Source organism: Rhinolophus ferrumequinum, chromosome 11 (assembly GCF_004115265.2).
Source record: "Rhinolophus ferrumequinum isolate MPI-CBG mRhiFer1 chromosome 11, mRhiFer1_v1.p, whole genome shotgun sequence".
Classification (NCBI taxonomy): Eukaryota; Metazoa; Chordata; class Mammalia; order Chiroptera; family Rhinolophidae; genus Rhinolophus; species Rhinolophus ferrumequinum.
Window position 1 is genome coordinate 71531637 of NC_046294.1, and position 17878 is coordinate 71549514.

Sequence of the window (17878 nt, forward strand, 5' to 3'; positions counted from 1 at the left end):
GTTTTTTTATTTTGTTCTTGAGATTCCACATACAAGCAATCACATTGCATCTGTTTTTCTCCACCTGACATACTCCACTCAGCACAACACCCTCCATGATGCTGCAGAAGGCAAGAACCCATTCCCTTCCCTGGCCAAGCAGTATTCCATTGTATATATGTACCACCTCCTCTTTATCCATTCATCCTTCGACAGACACCCAAGCTGCCTCCACATCTTGGCCATTGTAAATAATTCTGCAATAAACATATGAATGCTCACATCCCCTCAAAGTAGCATTTGGGTTTCTTCAGATAAATATCCAGAAGTGGGATTACTGGGTCCTTCTTTGTCTCTTGCGATAACCTTTGTCATAAAGTCTACTTTGTCTGGAATAAGTACTGCTACTCCAGCTATTTTTAAATTTCCATTTTCATGAAATATCTTTTTCCCATTTCTTTACTTTCAGTCTGTGTCTGTCTTTAGATCTGAAGTCAGTCTCTTATAGGCAGCATATGTAAGGGTCTTGTTTTCTTATCCATTCAGCCACCCTATCTTTTGATTGAAGCATTTAATCCATTCACATTTAAAGTAATTGTTGATAAATATGTAGTTATTGCCATTTTATTATTCATATTTTTATGGGCTCGGGGCCTTTTTCATCTTAAAAAAGTACCTCTAAGATTCCTTGTAATACTGGTTTGGTGGTTATAAACTTCTTTGGTTTTTTCTTGTCTGAGAACCTCTTTATCCTTCCTTCAATTCTAAATGATAGCTTTGCTGGGTAGAGTAATCTTGGTTGTAGGTCCTTGCTTTTCATTGCTTTTAATATTTCCTGCAATCCCTCATGCCTGTAAATTTTCTGTTCACATATCAGCTGATAGTCTTATGGGAACTCCCCTGTAGGCAAAAAACTGCTTTTTTTTTTTCTTTTCCTGCTTTTAAGATTCTTTCCTTGTCTTTAACCTTTGGTATTTTAATTATGATATGTCTTGGTGTGGGCCTCTTCGGTTTCATCTTGTTTGGGGCTCTCTGCACTTCCTGGGCTTGTATATCTATTTCCTTCACCAGGTTAAAGAAGTTTTCTGTCATTAGTTTTTCAAATAGGTTTTCAATTCCTTGCTCTTTCTCTTCTTCTTGGTGTGCCCCTATGATGTAAATGTTGGTACACTTGATGTTGTCCAGGAGGTCCCTTAAACTGTCCTCATTTTGGGGGGGGGTATTATTTTTTGTTTTTGATGTTCTGATTGGGTGTTTTCTGTTGTCTTCTAAATCACTGTTTCAGTCTTCTGCTTCATTTAATAAACTTTTCATTCATTCTAATGAATTCTTCATTTCAGTTATTGTTTTCTTTATTTCTGACTGCTTCTTTTTATGGTTTCTACCTCCATTTTTATGTTTCCTATCTCTTTGTTGAAGTTCTCCCTGAGATCATTGAGCATCCTTATAACCAGTGTTTGGAACTCTATATCTGGTAGATTGCTTGCCTCTGTTTTGTTTAGTTCTTTTTTCTGGAGCTTTGTTCTGTTCTTTTATTTGAAACATGTTTCTTTTTATCCCCATTTTGACTGCCTCCCTGTGTTTGTTTCTAGGTATTTGGTAGGGGTCCTATGTCTCCCAGTCATAGTAGAGTGGTCTTATGTAGTTAAGTGTCCTGTGGGGCCCAGTGGCACATTCTCTCTAGTCACCAGAGCTGGGTGCTCCAGGAGTGTCCCTTTTGGATGTTTTGTGTGACTTCCTGCCGTAGTTGAGCCTTGGTTGCTGTTTGCACATCAATGGAAGGGACAGACCCTCAGTCTCATTGGTTGTGAGGATTGGCTGTGATTATAGTGGAGGAGCTGTGGTGCAAGGGCTGACCCTACAGAGCAGGATTCCCTTTTGCAGGGCTGTGCTGCCTGCTCAGTCTGCCCTTTGGATGTTTCATCTGCCAAAGCAGCTGGGTGATGCTGTGGCTTGGTCTGAAGCTGGCCACCAGGTGTGCCGGCCCTGAGGCCTCCTGACGGGGTCTCCATTGCAGGCCAAGTTCAGCCACAATCTGTGCCTTGCCTGGGTCCACCTGACATGAGACACAAAGCAATCTGCAGTTGGCTGCCACACACACTGGGCTTTGAGGTGCCTGAGACAGGCTAAGCTGTGAACTGAAGCCAACTGCTACTAGTGTCAGGCTTGGGGCTGCTTAGAAAGAAGAACAGGGCATGCCAAGGCCAGATGACCCTTGTTTGAGTTCTGTGAACCTTTGAGAGATTTTAGTGAAATCTGCAGCATGAGTCAAGACAGGCTGTTGGTACAGAAAAGCCACCACAAGCAATTTAGGTGGGCACCGAAATTGGGTGGGGCCGAGTCTCAGAGAACCACTGGGGGGAGGGAATTGTGTTAGGCAGGTTGATGGAGACACAGATGTGGTGGCTGCCTGCATCTGCACATCCGGAGGGGGGAGGACTCAACAAAGAAACAATGGCTCCTGCCAGCTCCTCCATCTGGGAGAAAGCTGTCCCTCCAGCCCTCATCCTAAAACCAGATTTCTCCGTTTCTCCCCATTTGTCCTTGGTGTCTTTCGAGCTGCTGCCCCAAGCTAGAGCTCAGAGCGAGTGAGTTCGTCAGCTAGTAAGTTCATGTGCAGGCCCTTTAAGAGCAACAACTAGGACTGCAGCTACCCTCTGTCTCACTCAAACACAATCTCCATTGGCTTTCACTGCCAGAAGTTATGGGGACTTCTCTCCCCAGCACTGGAATCCTGGGCTGGGGAGCCTGGTGTGGAAATAGGATCCTTCACTCCTCAGGGGGTACCTCTGCAGCCGAGATATCTCTCCCAACTTTCAATGGTCACATGCGCCTGTGGGCCCAACCCATTCTGCATCTTTGCCCCTCCTACCAGTCTCAAGGTGGCTTCTTCTGTATGTCCTTAGTTATAGGACTTTGGTTCAGCTAGACTTCAGGTGATTCTCAACGATGCTTGTTCTGTAGTTTAGTTGTAATTTTGATGTGGTCATGAAAGGAGGTGAGCACAGCATTTACCTACTCCACCATCTTGATGAATCATTTCTGTGTAGCCTCCCCATCAGCATCTTCATCAACCAGTCAGAGTGGCTCCATTCTGAGCAATCAGAACAGTGCCTTTTGGACCAATCAAACTGTCCTCATTAGCATGAGGATGGACCAATCAGGTACCAGGGGCAGGGACTTTTGTCTATATAAGTTATCTCCCCTCTGGCTCAAGAAGCATACTTTCCGTTTTCACTGCAGACTGTTTCCATGGCTGCAGCTGAAACAAATGAAGATGAAACACCAAAGTTGTCTTCCTACAGGAGAGTGGAGCAGATTAGCATAGGGCAGAGTGGAGCAAATCTTACCGCAGCAGGTGGAGCAGACCAGACCAGAGCACAGCACAGCACAGCACAGCAGAGCTGTCTAGCAGAGAGGGCCTGACCCCAAGGCAACCTGGCCCCAGAGCCACCTTGCCTCACACTCATGCTGCTTCATAATTGATCTGTAACACTACTGTTCCACAGCCATGCTGTATCACAATTGAGCTGTTTGCACTGAATAAAGTTTCCTTGATCACCACACCCCAAATTAGGGATTCTTGTTGGTGTTGAATTGATGCCAACAACCATCAGTTGATATTCTAAAATGCTAAGTAGAAATTTAGTCAATGTGGATATTCAAAGCAGATAGATAATTCAGACTTAAAATATGCTTCTAACTGAATTTAGCTATCAATGATGGTCATGTTAACTGCATAAATGCCAAATTTCTAGGACTCTGATTTGTGTATTTTGTATCTATATTGTTAAAAAAATTAATTCCTGAATATAAGGGAACTATTGTTATTGAAAATTGCCACTCTCTGAAATTGATAGATCAATGTCTCTGACAAGTCTTCAAATTCTCCCATGGCTCCTTCTCTTCATTATGTAAACATGCCTAAGTCTTCACTATCCTAAATTTAAGAGACAAAGAAAAACTTTCCTGAGTCTTGCTTCCTGTTCAAGGTATTATTTTCTCAATTTCCTTTCCTTGCCTGAGAACCGGCGGGGCAGAGACTGCAGTTTTTATAGTACTAGCATAGTGATTGGTATACAATAGGCACTCAAATATAAATTAATGAAGTAATATCCTAAACTAATTATCTATTCCCTGGCTTTACTTCCTCACCACCTACTATTTAAACCCAAACAACTCTTATCTCTTATCCTAGGGAAACTTTCTTGGAGTTCCTCCAGTCAGGCAGTATGGTGTAGTTGGGAGTGCTGGCTCCAGGACCAGACTGCCTGGGTTTGAATCTTGATTCCACTACTCCCTTGCTCTCTCTCCTTTGTAGAATGGGGACTGTTCTGTGGATTCAGTTATTTAATATATGTAAGTACTTAGCACAGTACATGAAGAACAATAAGCAGTCAAATATTAGGTAGTTATTATTATTATTGTTATCATTATTATTTTTATCGTTATTATTAGACTTTACCTATAATACAACTCTAACATCACTGACAATATCGATGCCCTTTAAAATCTATATTAGGAGTAAAGGAGTATATATGTTTAATCTTAAATTTGTAGTTGAAGTCTTATGAAATTGAAATGAAGATGGCAGAACTTGAGCAATTTTTCATCAGCCAGACATTAAAATTCTTTGTTCTTTCATAGCTTGCCCAGAGACAAAGTTAGGAAATTCTTACTTGAGCAAAAAAATACTTCAACAGAAGAGGGAAAAAATAGCCTCAGCCAAGATTAAAGTGAAACTTCAATAAATTGTTCATCACAGGCTGCTTCATATAACTCACAAAGTTATAACAGCATTCAAACTACATATGTGAATATGCATCATAACTATAACATGATTATTATTAGTATCTTTCGTAAATAAAACATATTTAATAATTTTGAGACGATGTTAACAAAGTTGGGTGTCTAATAAGCATCTCACATTTATCATGTTAGAAGACTAAATCTTATTTCTTCTCCTGCCCTCAACCTATTCCTCCCTATCTTAGTAAATAGTGATACCTTTTATCCAGTTGTTCCAGTCCCAAATCTGAGTCACATTTGACTCTTTTCTTTTTCACACTCACTTGCCACAACCATTTATTAATATATCTTATTGGCTTAAGGTTAAAATTTTGAACACTTCTTGCCACCCCCATTACTATCATGATAGTCCAAGTTTCCATAACCTCTCACCTAACCTACTATAATAATATTCATACTAGCCTCTTTGTGTCTAGTCTTACCAATTATAGTTAATTTCCCTACAGTAGCTAGAGTGATCCTTTTTAAAGATTAAATTAGATCATGGTAGTCTCCTACTCAAAATTCTCCAATGGCATTCCCTCCATTGGAAGTTGGATTTTATATTAATTCCTTGCATACTGTATAAGTCCCCACTGATTCTTAAGCACATCCCCAAAGCACTTCTCCAATCTGAAGTCCTAGCACACTTCGTCTACCCCACTTTGTTCGACACAGCGGTCTTGTTACCGTTCTTTAAACGTATCAAAAATAACACTGCCTTCAAAGCCTTTTGCACTTACAGCACCCTCTGCACATAATATTCTTCAGCCAGATATTTGAATTCCAACCTTTCTCCATTCAAGCCTCTGCCCTAATTTCTCTTCCTAAGAGGACTTCCTTGAGCACCCTACCTAAAATAGAACTGACATCCACCTCTATCCCCCTACAGTACTCCATTTTTCCTCATAGTACTTTTCACTACATGATATATTCTTCTGGGGAAGAAAAATATAAATACAAGCTTCATGAGCATAGGGACTTTGAAGTTTTATTCACCACTGTATCCCCAGTACCTAGAAAGTGCTTAGTACGTGCTCAATATATATTCACTTAATAAAAAAATGATTTTATGGTTTTGAAATGTGAAAGAATTAAGCATTATATTTAATATGGATGTCACTTCTGACAAAATATAGAGGTTTTAGTATATTCTTTTTTGTTGCTTAAATCATATGTGCCTTTCCTCTCAAGGGATAAAGTTTATAAATGCCTCAAAGTATCTTTCTATTTTCCAAATATCTAATCATGAAAAGCTTTTTTAGAATCTAGGACTATCTAACTTAAAATGCTTAATATTTTGAAGAAAGAAATAATTTAAATGTCAAAAAATAGTTTCTATGGTTTTAAAAAAAAAGCTGGCAACACTGTGTTTAAATTTTTCTTCTTCTTGGTTATCATTATAAAGCAACATTTGAATGGAAAATGTGAGCAAACATTTGTAGGCAACCAAGTCATGCTTCTTAATGCTAATATACCATGCAACAAAGCAGTAAGGAGCCTAGGAGTTATGAGATACTAAACTATATATAATAATATAGCAAAAGCTAGACTTTCAGGAAGTCTAAACATGACTAAATACTCCAAACATCAACCACAATCTTCTCTTTTATTTGCACTTTGCACTGTCCTACTTTGCGCTCTCTCTCTCTCTCTCTCTCTCTCTCTCTCTCTCTCTCTCTCTCTCTCTCTCTCTCTCTCTCTCTCTCTCTCTCATTTGCCCTAGAGAAACAGACTTGTGATGATAGCAGTGGGAATAGAATCAAGGTCAATGCCAGTGGCTAGGCCAGTTAAAAACTTTCCAAGATAGTTAATCCTCCAAGTACACACATGTAGCCTTTCTTTGCCAAAATTGTATATTATATCCTCTTGGCATTGTCCTGAAGGGGGCTTATGTGTTTTGTGTTTTAAATCGAAACTAGATTTGCTGTGGCACTTTAAAATCTCAGTCACTAGAGCACATTCCAATTTGTCGTTGCATCCACCTTTGCAAAACCTCTGTTCTAAATCGCATCTGCAGGAAGTTTATTATTTGAACTCTAAAAATGAACAAATTGATTCACAAAGGCAGAAACATTTCAATGGTGGGTGAATGGTCTTTATTTGGTTTGTACATTCTGTTTCCAACCTGGAAGTTTAAAAAAAAAAAACTGGCTGAAATAAAATATAGTTGGAATTTATATGTACTTTTATAATGGGCTCCAACAAAAAGTTTCAGCTTGTTTTTCAAATTTTCAGTTGCATAGCCATTAAACTGATGGCTAGAAAATCCATTCAATTTTCCATACCTCCTGAAACAATTTCAATATGATCTCTTTTGACATATCTTCCCAGGAGATTACTGGGTAAATCTGGACTTCTTTCCAGGCCACCGATGCTATGATGGTCTATTTCCAGAATCTGGCAGCAAGGCAGCCACCATTTGGAGCCTTTGAAGGGTAGACCTTTTAAGCAGGGAAAATGGCGAGGAACACGACTGCAGAGGGAATAGCAGAAATGTCATGAAGTGAACGAGAGAACGCAGAGAAAGGAAATTTCCACTTTAAAAGCTTTTTAAAAGAGATGGTGTTTGGGAATAGTAATGCCCCAGAAAGACACAACTTAAACTTCACAACAGGATTCGGTAGTTAAACTACAAATCCAACCCTGAATTACCCCCGATGCCATCATTTCAGAATCCTCACAGTGGCATTTGAATATATCGGGGGATTTTACATGTCACTGTCTTGCATCACTCTCAATATCCCCACGGAAGCATCCTCCTAAAAAAGCAACGTAGAACTGAGTCAGGCTCTAACGCACAGTTCAACTCTCAACCCCTGCAGTGTCGGGACCCCGGCGATGCCAGGGCTCCCACCCGCCGCCAGCTGGGCAGTTTGGACAGGACCGGAGCCGCCAGAGCCTCCTATTGGCTGCCTCGGTAACCCCGCCCGCCCCGCCCCGCCACCCTGGTTTCTGTCGCGAAGGACGCCGCGTCTGTTGGTTGTCAAGATGGCCGCGGCGGCGGCGGCGGCGGGGTCGCTGCCCTCACTTCTCCCATTGCCTGGCCAGTTCGTTACCGCAGCTACCGTCGCCACCACAGCTACCAGCGCGGGTGCACGGGAAACACAGCTCCCTCGGTCAACCGTTCCGCGCCCGTGACTCGGAGCCTGAGAGACCGAGTGTAGGGAGGGGCGGAGGAGCAGAAGGAGGAAGCGGGAACTGCCATGAGGGAGGCGCTAGGGGCGAAACCCGAGGCGGCGTTGAGGTGAAGGATGCTGGCCCGGAGGCCCGGAGCAGGGAGTGCAGTCGCGGGACTAGACACTGAATCTTCGGACACCCGTGGCAGAGCCCCCCTCAGCCCTCGGCTGAGCGGCGGGCGTCACCGACCTGGCGCTTATCTGTATCCTTCCTTCCCAGCCGTGGTTGCCGGGGTAGCTTGTTGGAAGCGGGGCCCATCTTTTTTTCTCATTAGATTCCCATTACCCCTGACGCAAGGTGATAGAAACTTGCCAGTCATCTTATTGCAGATATTTGCTTTAATACTGTCGTTGCTTCCTTTAGACCGGAAATTATACCATTTTATCCTATTGTAAGACGACTTCCCCCCGACCTTGGTATCCTACCCCATTCTTCAGCATTGGTGTAAAATTTTGGCGAATTTAAAAATACATCGACTGTGTGTATTATGGGGATTACTTTCTTGCTTTCTAGGATTATGCCGTAATGTTCTTTTCTTCATATTATCCACCTCCTAAATAATCGTGCTACTTGGAGAGAAGAATTCCACAAATAAGTAATTTGCTATCTTGAACAAGTCCCTTTTAACGGTCAATCTAACATACACCTAATACATTTACCAGAGCTGCTAAAGCCTAGCACAGTTGGGTAATTTTCTATCCTCTGCCCAGTCTGTTGTGAGAGAGACAGTAGAGAGAAAATGAGAAGCAAAAGACCTGGATGCTTCATGCTTGATTATCTCTGACCTTTCCCTAAGAATTGATCGAGCCCACCTTTGATGTTGGTGTTGGTTGCGTTGTGGAAAATTAAAAGTTTTATTTTCAAAATACGTTAACTATGTATATTTCTTTAGAGAATGTTATGATAATTAGCATTTAACTTTTGTACTCTCAAAGGACTTGGTTGGCAGTGACGGTGATAATCATCTTTATTCTTAGAGAATGGAGTGTCTTCTCTTTCCAAGTTAACCCCGTTTTTTTTCATCCGCGTTGTCTTCTACTTCTGGGATGTTGCAATTTTAACAGCAAGTTGACGAACAATTTTAATGTAGTGCTTGCTCTTTGACAGACACTGTTCTAGGTGCTAGGGATAAACATCTAGTGAGGAAGACCGAGACATACACAGCTAGCTTATATCTGTTAAAATATCCGTTCTCTGAATACTTTCCTCAAACTTCTATCCCTTCTGTCTTTTCTTTTTTTGGCTAAGTTCTCAAAATGGTAGCCTGCAATAGCACCTTCTAGTTCCTCTTATCTACTCATTGTTAACCCCATTCATTTCGGCTTTTGCTTTTGCTACTCCCCAAAACTGTCCTCTCAGAGATGTATTCTGAAATAACAGTATTGTATTCAGTATGGATTTGATCCTATCCCCTTGACTTGTTTTCTTTTTCTTTCTTTCTTTCTTTTTTTTTTTTGGACACTAAACTCCTATTACACTGACGCTGATTGCTCTCTAAATCAGAAAATAGGGAAGCATTGTAAATGGTTCATTGGCAAAGTGTATCTTTCCATCATTTTCATTAATGAAATAGTCATAAACTTAATTCTTTTAATTTTATGTGCTATGAATGTTGATAAAATCATCAAAAGAAATTCAGCAGTACCTTAAATGAACAAAACCAAAAAGACTTAATTCCAAAATTGTAATGATGGCTTTCCGTAAAGATATATATTACTAAAAATATACTTAAATACTAAATATATGGTTAAAATTATTTTTAATTATAAATGATCATTTTAATAGATATCCAAGAGGCTTTGATAAAATCCAACAAATTTTGCTAATGTATAAATATGTATCTACATATATTTTTGCTAGCTTATATGTATTTTTGCTAGTATATATAAATATATATATGAATTCTTTTTGACACTAAATCAAGAATATCATGTTACTAACACTTAAACACCCAAGCACCTCTTATAAATATTAATTTGGATGTTCTTAGTGTCTGTAATGCTTCCCATTGAATACCTAGTACAAAGTAGGTGCTCAAATTTATTAAATGAATGACTAAATGAGGAAAAAATGTAAGAACTGTAGTCTTAAAATAATAAAGTGGTTTGGTAAAATTTCTACATGTGATTTCCAAATGTGAATTCAGTATTCAGAGACCATCCAGCTAAGAGTCAAAATTTCCGGATTCTAAAGGCTGTAAAAGAACAAAACTTTACAAAGTTCACCTACTTAATATTAGCTAAAGTGTTATCATTTCAATCTCTTATAAGAATTCAAATAGAAATAAAATAGTGTTTTGGGGTTTTTTAAGTTAAAGTTCTCTCACGTCCCCTTCACACTATGCCTCTTTTTATTCTCATGAATGTCTCCAGTCTTTTCCCTTCCATTTTATCCTAACACCCACTTTGTCTCTCTTTCTTCCCTACCTAGTTTATATGCTATTCTTGATTATCTGCACATATTCTGTCACCAGTATTCTTGGTTCTTGCACCTTGACAGGATGAGTAGAGTTAGCCAAGCATGTGCATAAAGATAATGGCATGATACATCATCATGGCAAGTTCAGTTTATGTAAGTATCTCAGTGTGGCTGGGCATAGGATTCATGTAGGGAAATGTTGAGAAAGAAAGTTGAAAAACAAACCAGATTATAGAAAGCATTATATTTCAAGAAATTTGGAATTTATCATGAAGATGATAAAGAGCTTTTGAAGAACAACAAAGAATAAGAAAACCAATCAGATTTGCCTTTAGCTTGCTATGTGGAGTTTCAAAGGAAGGATGACAAGTTTAGAAGTAAAGAGATGAGTTAGAAGACTACTGCAAGAGATTTAGAATGCCTGACCCAAGCCCGTGGAAGAAGAAAAAGAATCAGGATTACTCTAATAAATTTGGCAGAAATATAGGTTGTGTGACACATAGTTATTTTTTATAGCAACATATTTAAAACACCTAAATGACACCTGAAACTAAAATAAATAAATAAATAAATAAATAAATAAATAAATAAATAAATAAATAAAATAAAACAACCTAAATGAGCTCCATTTGGAGAAGGACTAAATTGGAAGAGGGAAAGATGAGGATGAGGTGGGGTAGATTAGACTATGCTTTAAGTTATAATCGTGTTACCCAGTCCTACAACCCATAGTATTCTTCGGTTCATTTTCTGTTAAGTATATAAAAATTACCTTCCTTTGAACTAGTATTTAACAGTGATTCTAATGGAAATATCTTACTTATATGGTACAGCTTATATGAAAAACAAAAATGTAACCAACCATCTAATATTTTTTAAACTTGAAAATCATACTTTGAAAAGATGCAAAGACAGCAGCATTCTTTATAACTCAGCAGGCAAAAGTTTTATATACATAATACATATATTTATATATAAACATTTATGTATGTATATATGGAGACAGTCATTTGATTAAACTTAAGAATATATAGTCAGAACATTACACACATTACATTTGTGATTTTCTTTATGTTCTCATGATGAGATTTCAAACATGTGGAACAGAGAACAGAATTGACTCCATCTGCATGCTTCTCCCCCTGCTTCCCCCACAATGTTGTTCTTGTGTACCCTGAAAGGAACTAGCACGTTCCTCCACTGTCATGTTGTGACTTTTAGTAGCCAGCAGTCTTATTGAATTCTGATTCCTTTTAATAAAGTACTCTATTAGAGAAGAACAAGATAAATCTTTAGCTGTTTCTGTGCTAGCAAAGAACAAGATTTCCTTCCCTTTTATTTCATTTTAATAAATCCTTCCAAAGAAACTTTAAGTGAAAATATGTATACGAATGTGTGTAGGTATATGTGTATATTGAAGTGGTGCAAAATTTTATAATAAAATGAAAATAAAATGAATTATAGCCAATGATACCATTGGTGGTTAAATAGCAACGTAATTGGAAATGAATAAGTTCTCAATAGCAAACTTTCAAACTTGCAGAAGTTCAAATAAACATGATTGTTTCGAAATACACAATAAAGGTTTTTTGTAATATTGATGCAGAAAGGATCCTGAAATCTACTGAAAAGTGTGATTCATCTGCATGTATTTTCTATTAGTGAAATATAACCACCTTCATTTTCCCATATATGTGCCTAAGATAGTAACTTGTTAATCAATACTCAAATATCTGTGTAATGAATGAAATGATATGCAGTCTCCTTATCTGAGCTCATGATGTCTAAAAGTAATTTATTTTTTTTCCTGGGAAAATAACATATATCTTCAGTTCTAATACCAAGTGAGAATCTTTTTTACATAAAATATTTACTGGTTATATACTAACACTAATGTGTACACATACTAATTGTTCCACAGAAATGACTATGTCATTAATATGAGGCTGTAATTGTATTTATCAGATGGCACTGACACTCATCCAACTACTAAAGACATAAACTGTTGTCTTTAACTTTATGCTATCATTAGAGATATGAAAATCCATCTAGAGAAAAATTTAGAAGAAGAGCGCCAAATATTACTGCAGCAACAAAAAGAATGTCGAAATCGAGCACGTAAATATTTTGTGGAGTCAAATCGGAGAAAAAAGTAAGTAACTATATTTTATTCAGAGTATAGAAATTCAAAGTCATTATAAATTAATAGTTTCTCTACTTAGCATTTTTAAGTAAGTTGTTTAAAGCATTTTATGACAGTGCTTTAATTGTAGAACACTGATCAAGATTTATGTGGCTTTGCACATTTTATTAATGTTTTTCTGCCTAAAACACAAGGATACTGGTGTATTATGTAGATTATTGATGGGTGATCATAGCCATCTTTTCTTGTCATAGAACTTACACTTCTTAAAATGACTATAACATGTATTATCTTCTTTATTTTTGGATCATATCATGATAAATTAAAAGATTACTGATTAGTATTTAGTCTCTAATAGAAAGTTTGATTTTAATTTATTATTCACTTATATATAATTTTTCTGTATGTGCTATCCTCATTCATCCAATCAGAAAAAATGGGGGAAATATGAATAATGGTGGAAATGTGATCAAATAATTTTATAAATCATTGCCATAAACAAATTTTCCTCGCGCGCGTGGGAAGAGGTGGGTGGCTGGGGCGAGCGCGCTTGCGCGCAAGGACCCCACTGCAGGTCTTTCCTTGCGGATGTAGCTCGAGAGCAGAGAATGAGCTGCTGCCTAAGTCATGCCAGGACAGGCATTGAGAAAGTTTCTCCCCCTCTTTGACCGAGTATTAGTTGAAAGGAGTGCGGCGAAAACTGTAACAAAGAGAGGCATTATGCTTCCAGAAAAATCTCAAGTTAAAGTATTGCAAGCAACAGTAGTAGCTGATGGATCGGGCTTTAAAAGAAAAGGTTGGAGAGATTCAACCAGTTAGCGTAAAAGGTGGAGATAAAGTTCTTCCAGACTATGGAGGCACCAGAGTAATCCTAGACGACAAGGATTATTTCTTATTTAGAGATGGTGACTTTCTTGGAAAGTATGTGGACTGAAATCATTATTGACATGGCATCACCTAAGGCTGCCCGCCCATTCCACTGAAATTGTGGTCTCATCATGTAAATAATTTCCATGTCTCTCTTTTGTAATAAACTAATGATATCCAAAGTAATGACATCCAGTATCTCTTAAAATTTAGTTCCACTGTATTGATATAAACATCCAAATAAAAATATATAAATAAAAACAGAAAACAGTTTTCTAGTATAAGCTGGAAACTAAAGTAAAAATGCAAACCATCCAATCATCACTTAACATTTATCAAGATTTGTTTGAACTATTAGATTTTTTTTAAGACAGAGTGGTTTTGCCATTTTTTCATTGTTGTTTTTGCTACCTTGTCCTTATTCCTATAATATGCAACTGGCAGAAAAGCCCTATAGTTTATGAACTACATCATTGGGCATATGTTGCAAATCCCATTGGAGGAATACAAAATTGTTTGCCTGTGGCTTTTTTCTGGCATTATCTTTCTCTTTAGATTAACTCTTTCATTGTCTGGTGTACTTTAAATTATTTAATGAAACTTGGTTTTGTTTTATATTTGTGTGCTTCTGTTTTTCTCCTACCTTTTGGCTCCTGAAACCTATAAAAGGCACATGATAAGTGTTCAATAAAGATAAATAATCATGCTGAAAGGGTCATGGGCTTTGGAGTCAGATCAGAGATCTAGGTTTAAGTCTTAGCTTCATGATTTAGAGCAAGTTATGTAATCTTTTTGAGCCTCAGTTTCTCATTTATGATTTGAATTAATACATCGATTTAAAGGGATTGCTATGCAAAAATGGTAATGTTAGAGAGGAATAGTTGAGAACACATGTAAAAGTAATTATTGTGTCTGGCACATAGTGCTTCTTCCCAATTAAGCTTATTTTGTTGATTAATAAATTAATATTTGCCGGTTGTGTTTTCTAATAATTGACTTGCTCTGTGAAATAGCAGCCTTTATATATGGAATTTGATTCATAAGCTCCCTACTTGTCTTCTCTCGTCAAACACATATATGAATTCTGATGTAGGAAATATAGAGGAGAAGTTTGGATTTAAAATACTAAGAGGCAGAATATTTTCTAATACAATTTCATTATGTTTAATTTTTCTGTTATCCTACAATACTATGTAAAGACATACAAAATTTTCTTTTTTATACACTAATCATTTGTCCCTATATTTCACCTTTTATAAAGGGGGCCAAATTATTTATACACTTCTGAATTTCAGAATACTATCATTATGGTCTTTTTGGCCTTACTGTTATTTATCCACTGAGGCTTTACATCATCTGTTTATACTGTCCACTCACATTATGATTACAGAGTGTTGGGTTTTTTAAAGTATTTTTTCCTACAAGTAGAGACAATCTCCTTCCACTATTTGTTGGTTGTACTTTGACTTTGTCAGTATTGTCCCTAGTAGTACTCAAAGGAAAATGCTCATAGCACCAAGTGTTCTTTATTTCTATTAATTACTTAAAATCACACACATTTTTATTTTCTTTTTTACTTCTTTTTGCTTTTCTATTTGCCATTATTTTTCTTATATGTTTTCATCACATACTCAAATTTCCATTCTTTCATTCAGTATTCCATACAATGTAGTCCCCTTTGTTTCCCTCCAAGATCTCTTTCCTTCATCAAAAGGTACTGCTCCAATAGGTACTGGTTATCTTTTAGGCCTAGTCCATAATTGGCATCTGGGCCTTCCCTTTATTGCTCTTAGGAGTTGGAGCCACAGTTTCTCGCTTATGGGAGCATAGCATCACTTTTTTGTTTTGTCCTATGCCGTCAGTTTGCCAGAGCATATCCTCAAGTAACTTTCTAATATACTGCTTTGTAGACCAATTAATTTTAAGATACACACACACAAAGGAAATAAACTAACTCATTTTCTACATTGTTTTTAATTTTCAATTTTAGAACTATCTTTTGGTAAATAAGTGGGCAGGCATTTATTTCTGTAACAAGCATAGTTGATTGAGTACCAATGATTAAACATTATATCAGGAGAAAAAAATTATTTTGTTTATTTTACCATTAAATTTTAGAAATGGCAGTAATCTTATTAAATGTGACTTCATGAAGGAAAGAAATTGAAATAAATTTTAAGAAGTAAACAGCCCAAAAGGAGCCTTCAGATAGTTTTAAAACAATATAATGTATGTATATACATATGATCAGACAATGTAACTAACAGAATAAGAGAGAAAAGGACAGAATAGGGAAAATCACCTAAGTAAAGAGAAGAGGAAACACGACCAAGTAACAGATGAGGGACAAGCACTTTGGAAGAGTCACTAAGATCTATAATAAAAAAGATTCCTTTAAATATCCTAAAGGCAGAAAAAAATACCTCAAGAATCATGGAATGAATTGTTGTTGAACTTGAAATATAGGGTAGCTGCATTACCTATTAATGAGAATGACAGAGTTTGGAGTTAATCCCTGAAGCAAGAAAAATGTACCCTTAGACCAAATAAGACGGAAGTATACTTTAAGCAATAAGTCATATTCATCAAACCTCCATATATGGAGATATGGCATAAGCTAAAAAATATAAATAGATTCAGATAAGTTTCAATATCAGTAGATTTAAATGTCTATGAGTATATTATCTATAATATATTAAAGGAAAATTAAAGAAATTTAGGATATTTGGAAGTTATCTTTTACCATTAAAATAATGTCATAGAGGACAGCCATTTATTCACTCAGGTTTTACTGGGTTTAATATACTGGAGGATAAAAATAAAATGCATGATTACTGTCCTCAAATTACTAACAGTGAAGTAATATAGGATGGCAATGCCATGCAAAAAATACTATGATAGAGTCACCTACAAGATACTATCGTAGCACATTTCATATACCACAAGACAAAGAAGAGTTCTGGGAAGAGTGAAGTCTTATTAGATAACCAAAAGTTAGCCAGGGAGCGTTTTAAGCAAAGAGGAACAATATGTGAAAAAAATTAATGTTCTGAAATATAAAAGTTTTTGTGTGATTTAGGCACAGAAAAATGTAAAAGACAACAGGAGATGAAGCTACAGAGTTGGTAGAAGACATTTCTGCGAATCTAAAGAAATTAAACTCTTTCCTTAGGACTCTGAGTTGCTGTTGAAAGAGTAAAATCAGAGACGTGTCATGATCAGATTTATATTTTAGCTCATTGTAGCAAAGGGGTAGAGGATGTATTGAAGTACAATTGGAGGCAAAGAGAATGGGTAAAAAGCTGTTACACTGATCTGAGCAAAAGAATGAGTATGGAGGTAGAGTTGGGATTGTGTAGATAGGGTCAACAGGAGTCAAAAATCAACTATGGGTGGTGCATGAAAAGCATTGTCAGAAATGGAATACTTACAGATTATGTGAACTTTATTTTAACACTTTAATATAAATCTAAATTACAATGTACATTTCTATAGTTTTTTATACAGATTGTGATAAATCTGGCTTGATATTTTCTTCATGCCCTGGACTCATTATTGTGAGCATCTAATATGTTGTTCTTTTTCAATAATGTTGTGGTTATTTGGGGTCCCTTGAGATTCCATATGAATTTTAGGATGGGTTTTTCTGTTCCTGCAAAAAGAAGTCATTGGGATTTTGATAAGGATTTTCATTTTGGGTAGTATTGACATCTTAACAACATTAAGTCTACCAATCCATGAATATGGGATGTCTTTCCATTTATTGGTGTTTTTCTTAATTTCTTTCAGCAATGTTTTGTAGTTTCAGTGTATAAGTCTTTCACCTCCTTGGTTAGGTTTCTTCCTAAATATTTTATTCTTTTTGGTAAATGGAATTTTTTAAAACTTTCCTTTACAGATTGTTCATTGTGCGTATATAGAAACACAACTGATTTTTTTGTGTTGATTTTGTGTCCTGCTGAATTTGTTTATTAGTTCTAACAGTGTTTTTGTGGAATCTCCTAGTACTATGCTGAGTCAGATGGTGAAAACATACTTCCTTGTCTTAACCTTGGGGGCAGGGGAGGGGATTATTTAGGAAGGTAAAAATCTTCTCTCCTACCTGTGGCACTACACCACTACTTCCTAACCTACCACAGAGGTTAGACCACTTGAAGATCTATAGCCCTACTGCCTAGAAGTATAGTTCTATAACAGGGAGGAATACTTTGCTTCTCTCCCATCTGACTCTTACCATGAAGAGTCTGTATTTCTTCCAGGGCCTTCAGGTAAATAACTGCTATTGTAGATAAGCTAATTGACCAGAGGAATTCTGCAAAAACAGCCTCCTAAATAGATGGGGGAAAGATATGCAAAGCCATGAATGTTTATCAAAGATTTACAGAAGTCTTGGGACCATACTCCTGTAAATCAGTGGCGGGGGGGTGGGGGGGGTCAAGAATGTCAAGAATGGCTGGGAATACAGAGATTTGGAGGACGCCCCCCACTCTCTTCCTTGGATCC

At 37.1% G+C, this 17878-nt stretch overlaps 1 protein-coding gene and 1 pseudogene across 1 annotated transcript in view; both read left to right on the forward strand.

Moving 5' to 3' along the window:
- Window positions 1-7772: 7772 nt before the first annotated feature.
- The window catches only part of CEP126 (centrosomal protein 126), a 55686-nt gene continuing 45580 nt past the window's right edge, over window positions 7773-17878 (forward strand). The window contains exons 1-2 of the mRNA XM_033121530.1: window positions 7773-8149; window positions 12398-12517. Of these exons, the coding sequence (XP_032977421.1) occupies window positions 8022-8149; window positions 12398-12517 (248 nt within the window). The 5' untranslated portion in view covers window positions 7773-8021. The remainder of the gene's footprint in view (window positions 8150-12397; window positions 12518-17878) is intronic.
- Window positions 13136-13442, forward strand: LOC117031161 (10 kDa heat shock protein, mitochondrial-like; annotated as a pseudogene).